At 36.7% G+C, this 6,296-nt stretch overlaps 1 protein-coding gene across 1 annotated transcript; it reads left to right on the top strand.

Moving 5' to 3' along the window:
* Positions 1-3,878: 3,878 nt before the first annotated feature.
* Positions 3,879-4,933, top strand: LOC146522658 (uncharacterized). Its single transcript, XM_085153927.1, has one exon. The coding sequence runs from the start codon at positions 4,037-4,039 to the stop codon at positions 4,925-4,927; it is 891 nt and encodes a 296-aa protein (XP_085010053.1). The 5' UTR covers positions 3,879-4,036; the 3' UTR covers positions 4,928-4,933.
* Positions 4,934-6,296: the final 1,363 nt, after the last annotated feature.

Here is a 6,296-nt window from a genome sequence, read left to right as displayed (position 1 = left end):
GCTCTTCAGGTTGTTTTGTTGCTTTAATTATTTAATCATTAACAATAATATAAAATTATGCAGAAAAGGAATTACTAATGTAAAAAAGTGGTTTTATTTATGTATGTTTATATATGGCCCCTAGAGACAAAGCACGTACAAACTCTAAAGCTTATACAAACTCCAAAAAGCACGTACAAACTCCAAAACACATTTCTAGCGTTTACTGAACTTCCAAAACAGAGCTACCCAGATCACTTAAATTACACAATTGAAAGCATGTGTGTATGGTTTGTGTATTTATAGACAAGCACTCATATTTATTCAAATAATTTAAAAAAAAAGTTCATTTACCTGTTACTACCACACACCAAATCCGGTTGTTGATACTTCCTGGCTTGTGTAGCCACTAGGTAACAAAAGCTCAACACTGCGCCTAGCATCCTGGAGCACTTCTGTTGTCTTTTGTACGTGATTCTGAGTTTGTACGTGCTTCTGAGTTTTTACGTGTTTTGGAGTTTTTATGCATTTTGGAGTTTGTACGTGCTTTGTCTCTAAGGGCCACCATAAATATACTTTATTTATTCACTCCACATAAAAATAAATAATAAATAAATCATATAATACAAAAAACAACTATTTACATTTACATTAAAGTTAATGTAAAGGTTCCCGAAGGTTAGGGACAAATGAAATCACATGTCGGGATGCTGTTAACGGACCAAACTTTAATGAGGAGAACAACTGCAATATAAGGTAGTCATTAATATACCGCTGCACGGCTGGGTTGTAGTTACATCATAATGTTTTAAAACCTGAGCTTTAAAATGAATAGTGGTGATTGAAATCGAGAGAGGCCCACAGTTTTTAAGGTGCTTGTTCAGCTTAAATAGAACAAAATACAAAACATCAAAACATGTTAAAAACACAACAGCTTTAATAAATGCAGAATAGTTTGGACCTGGGAGCACGGTACATACGTCGTCACTTAAAGATTGGCTATCCCACCTGCTGTGAATGTTTTAATGCAGTACAGTTGTTATTATTATCACTTGCCACATCCTGTTTATGACAGTTAAAATAAATAACATTCATATAAGAAATAAAATTTTATAAGAAATAAAATTGTCTTGTGTAAACTGTATGTGGTGTTAAATAGGCCTATACTACTGTACTTTAATGTCGGTCATAAGGGTGGTACTTCAAGAGCCACATATTTTATGAGGTGGTACTCATTGTGAAAAGCTTGAGAACCACTGGTTAAGGTCACATGCTTATTGGTTTAATGTCGCTGTGTTGTATGGGCTGATACTGGTAGGGCAATTCGTTTGTACACACTGTACTGTAGCTTGTTGGAGTACCCAGCTGATCATAGGGGAAAACTTTAAGGGGCTCATCTCTCCCTCCTTGGCAAACTATAGGTCCCTTCTCTGTCCCTTTCAGGAAAGCCTGGGTGTGGAGATGCTAGAGTTTCATCCATTACTTCTCCAACTACTTGTCCATCTTCCATTCGATGGTCTTCTTCCTGTGGCATGTTTTCCTACTGTATCTCAGGCTCCTTCCTGTATGACATATGCCTTTCTTCACGCAGTGGTTTATTGCCACTGACATCTGGTTTCCCCTGGTCATCATCATGCTCTGTGACTCTCTCTGTACTGGGAACTTGAGGCTGTGTTACGGGCCCATAATAGTACACCCATTCCTCCTCATCATCTTTCCTGGTTTACATGTTCTGTGTCTTTTTCACTCACCCTTCTTTTCTTTTGCTTCGATGGTACTTCTGTTTGTGTTTCCAGGGGTGAGTAATCATATGGCAGCAGCAGGTTGCGGTGCATGATTCTTGACCTTCCTCTCCCTTGCTCGGGTTTCACTTCATACATAGGAAGGCCTTCAGCAACTTGACGGATGGCAACATGGATATCCTGTTCCCAGTGATTATGAATCTTTGCCGTTCATCCTCTAGGTGTCAGATTTCAGACGAGGACACGATCGCCAGGATATAACACAGAGCTTCTCACTTTCCCATCATAATGTTTTTTCACTTCTGTCTGTTGACTTCCTTGCATTCTCCCGCACTATGTCACATTCCTCTTGGATTTCTCGTGTCCATTTCTCCGTGCAGGTCCGGTGGTCTGTTTTCTCAGAGGTGAGACCAAAAAGCAGATCAGTAAGTAACCTTGGGGACCTCCAAAAGTTGATTCTGTTCATCTGGACATAGCTTTTTGTGGGAGAAACGCTTCGTCACTAATCCAAGTGACTTCTTCAGTCTCAGCTGACTGCAGGTTTCTACAATCTTATTAACAGTACATTTGCATAATGACTGAAACCAGCCCACTGAAGGAACAATGGGCTGGGAGGTCAGCTCCTTAATCTCATGACCATTGATCAACAACCACTGATCAAAACCCACTAATCAAAGCCCACTGATCAATGGCCATGAGTACCATCCACAGAGAGTTGGGGAATTAAAAAACCAGTACGCATGTTGGAAAACTAAATATATGAGCAAAGAAAGCTAATTGATTATCTTAGTTTTTTCTAGGAATTTCTGTATGCTTTTTTATATCAATTTTCTTCTTCACTGAATAATCACAATTAATGCAGTGATGCAGCATTGTATTTAACCATGACTAAACACCCTGTGGAAATATCTGTTACACTTTGTGTTTGATGAACTATATCACTTGGAAATTCATGCTGATATGTTAGTCTTTAGAAAGCAAACCTCCTACCTTATATTCTCTAATAGAAACAAAATAAAACCTCTTTTTTAATTAAAACAAAAAAGCAAATCAGGTAACTCATACGTTAGTTGTTTATATTGAAGTCATCTGAAATATTGTAGGCATGACAGATAAGATGAATCACGTTTTCATGGTTTGTGTTTAGGTGTGAGGTAAGAAAATTTGATTTTAATACAGATTTACGTTCATGAAATGATTTGTGTTTCACTTGTGAAGTATAAGTTGTGTGTTAACATATCAAAGAAAAATGAAACAGTGCATTTAAAAACAGTGTTGTAATCTCTTATGATTATAATAATCTCTGAGCCGGGGGGGAAAATTCTGACGCTCTGGTCACCTTGGAAGTGGAGAGAACAATGAGAAAATTTTCCTACAGAAATGAACCATGAAAAAAACAAGACCAAATTAAGCTCTACATAATGCATCCGTCATAACATTCTCTGAACCCTTAAGGCCGTGAAAACAAGCACCATCTATTACATCACAAGTTGATTTGGATTCTGTAAAGAACACAAAACTGTTGGAGGAATCTGGTTAGTGTACACTACCACATTAAGGAAGTGACTGCAAAATAACATAGTTGAACTGGCAAGAATTACATTTCCGGGAGAAGCAGTACGTAGTAGTTATAGTATTAGAAGTAATAGAAGTAATAAGTCTAATAATAGATCTTGGGTCCCTGGGTCATGCTCTGGTGTCCATGAAAGAGGAGCGAGCATTATTAACATTCACCTAATGAAAAATACAAAAAATTTAAAAGCATTCAAAACATCACAGCTTGCTTTGCAACATGCAAAACCTCCTTCCTCCTCCCTCCTTCCACATGTGATATGAACACTCACTAATGATTTAAAGTGCTGTATAAAGTGCAGATATCAGTTTACCACACATTCTAACACCATAGAAGGAAGATTGGAAATAAGCACTACTGAAAAGGTGGGTGTCCTTTAACACTTGTTAAACTATTTGTTTGCTTTTGGATGTTTTCTGTTTGTGTTCATGTGGGTACTGTTTAATCTGACATATTTCTTTTTTGTCAAAATTACAAAATGCAATCCCATCAATGAAAGACACATAAAAAAAAGCTGCAATTGCTGCAGATTTTTTTCTTTATACTGACTGAAATTGACTTGAACTGTGTAGATATAAGAGCAATTTAGAAAATAGTGTTGTTTTGTTAGCATAAAATGTATTTGAAGTTTGTGTTAGCAACATACTTTACTGAAAACATCAGTATGTCATTTTTGCTTCTTTTCTTTCAGGACAAATACACATGCAGCTATAATATTAACATTTTATTGATTGTCTTCTAGATGTCAGTAAACTCTTCCTGTTCCAGTGACTCCACTCTTCACCCAAACCTTTCCTCCATTAACACCCACATTCCAGTTCACCTTGAATGCCTCATGTCAGAACCAGGCTCTCTCATCTTCACCACATTCAGCATCACAAATTTGTTCCTCCTCCTCCCTCTCTGCATCTTCATCCTCTACCATGGCTTCCAAGAATGGCGTAAGAAGTGCTCCCCCTCTACGATAAGCCACTCTGACAGCTTCACCTACCACCTGATCATCATGGAGCTGGTCGGCATCTCAGGGAATATCTTCAGCTGCTGTGGTATCTACAAGAAAAATTTGAACATGTTAGAAGTAGGGGACACTCTTTTTACTTTGACATGGCACGGAGAGAATTACTTTCACACCCTGACCTGCGTGGAGCACTATCTGGCTGTTGTTCACCCCATAACTTATGTGAGCCTGAAAAACCAAAGAGGGATCAGAATCCGAAACATAAGCATTGGCTGTATTTGGCTGTTTTGCTTTATAGGTATAGGCTGGGTGACGAATAATAATGCCTTTCTCTTTTTGGATTTTTGCCATTTGATACTATTGCTGATGGTTGTCTCCTTCTGCAGCCTTTCTGTTCTTTGTGGTTTGATTCATTCAGGCCCAAGAAAACACGGTGGAGGCTTTGACCAGTCAAAGCAGAGAGCATGTTACACCATTACGGCTGTACTTGTGCTGCTGGTATTAAGGTTTTGCTGGGGCCTGGTTTGGGCTATACAATACATTTCAAGAGAAAATGTTAATTGTGTTACATTGGGATGCGAAGCCTGGTTTAATCTGCCAAGCAGCCTGGTGTTACCACTGCTATTTCTACACAGAAATGGTAAATTTGTGAGCTGTATAAGCAACAATCAGTAAAAATTCTTCTTAATGTCATCAAACAGATTCGAAGACAATACGTTTTTGGGGTAAGAGATGAATTGGGTCGTGTGATTAAAGAGTGATGTATGAAGGTGTATTTATGCTGAGACAAAGGGGCCTGTTTATATTAATGTGGACATCATTGTATTAATCTTTTGACGGCAGAGGAAAAATCACATTTGCCACTAACTTAGAATAAATACAATCTCGCTTGCAGAAAATTTCACGCTAAATCTACTGGCAGTTTAGTAACATAAAATTATTCGATTACAGTGTAAACCTGCCTACACTTTATCATATATAGCTCATATAAACATTATGCAAACCTTATAGTCCAACACCATCAGCTTTTGATTTGTCGACTTTGTGTTTCCACTGTTATTACTGTAAAATATATACCTGTATCCTAGAATAAGGATTGTTACAGTGTAACATGTGTAAAGTTTTTAAAATGTTGTACATGCCGGTGCTGATTTTTTATTTATTTTTTTATCTTTTACTTTTGCCGCTCCATTAGCCAGGTCTCTCTTGGAATGAAACTTTTCACCTGGATAAATAAAGGATAATAATAATAATAATAATAATAATAATAATAATAATAATAATAATAATAATAATAATAATAATCATCACCATCATCATCATCATCATCATAGTAATAAATTATGTAAAATACTACCAACACTACTCAGCGCTATTTTTTAACACTTACACTAGTGTAGAATATTGTTGACACTGCTCAGTGTTAGTCAGTTACTCTATAATTTGGTACAGTGTTAAAATAACACAAGGTCATTGTTAGAAAATATAAACTTTCAAAGGTTTAAATTTAACACTCAGTGTCAATTTAACACTGGTGATTTTGCAGCATAGATTGAACTACAGCATCAGAACATACAACAATATTTCCCTGCACATGCTGAAATAAAAGCTGTGATGGTGTTCTGTCCAGAAACAGTACTTATTTGATTGTAAAATCCTACAGAACCCAAAAGAGGCTGGACTGCATTGTTCACACAAATCCAAATGATCCACATCAATCAAACATATTTTAGCATAATTAACCATCACAAGTTTTATGATTGCATATAAACATTACAGTCAGTCAGTCAGTCAGTCCTTTCTCATCAGTGTCCTAAATTAGGTTGTTGGACTTAAGGTACAGGATTTTGCACACATGATGCAGAGTTCATCAACTCACAGAGGTCAACTTAGTAAGAAAAGAAAAGCTAATTCATTATTTTAATAGTTTTCTGTTAATATTTTATTCCTTAATTCATATCAAAAGTAGTTCACTAGATGTATTGCATCTTTTTTATGCATGCATATTTTCACAGCATCATTACTTTATTTCACTTTATTTCTC

The sequence above is a fragment of the Neolamprologus multifasciatus genome, chromosome 3 (genome assembly GCF_963576455.1).
Source record: "Neolamprologus multifasciatus chromosome 3, fNeoMul1.2, whole genome shotgun sequence".
Taxonomy (NCBI): domain Eukaryota; kingdom Metazoa; phylum Chordata; class Actinopteri; order Cichliformes; family Cichlidae; genus Neolamprologus; species Neolamprologus multifasciatus.
This window is presented reverse-complemented; position numbering and strand designations above follow the sequence as displayed.

Bases quoted from the DNA above. Each gene is read 5' to 3' on its own strand.
- LOC146522658 (XM_085153927.1), top strand. From the start codon at position 4,037: ATGTCAGTAAACTCTTCCTGTTCCAGTGACTCCACTCTTCACCCAAAC.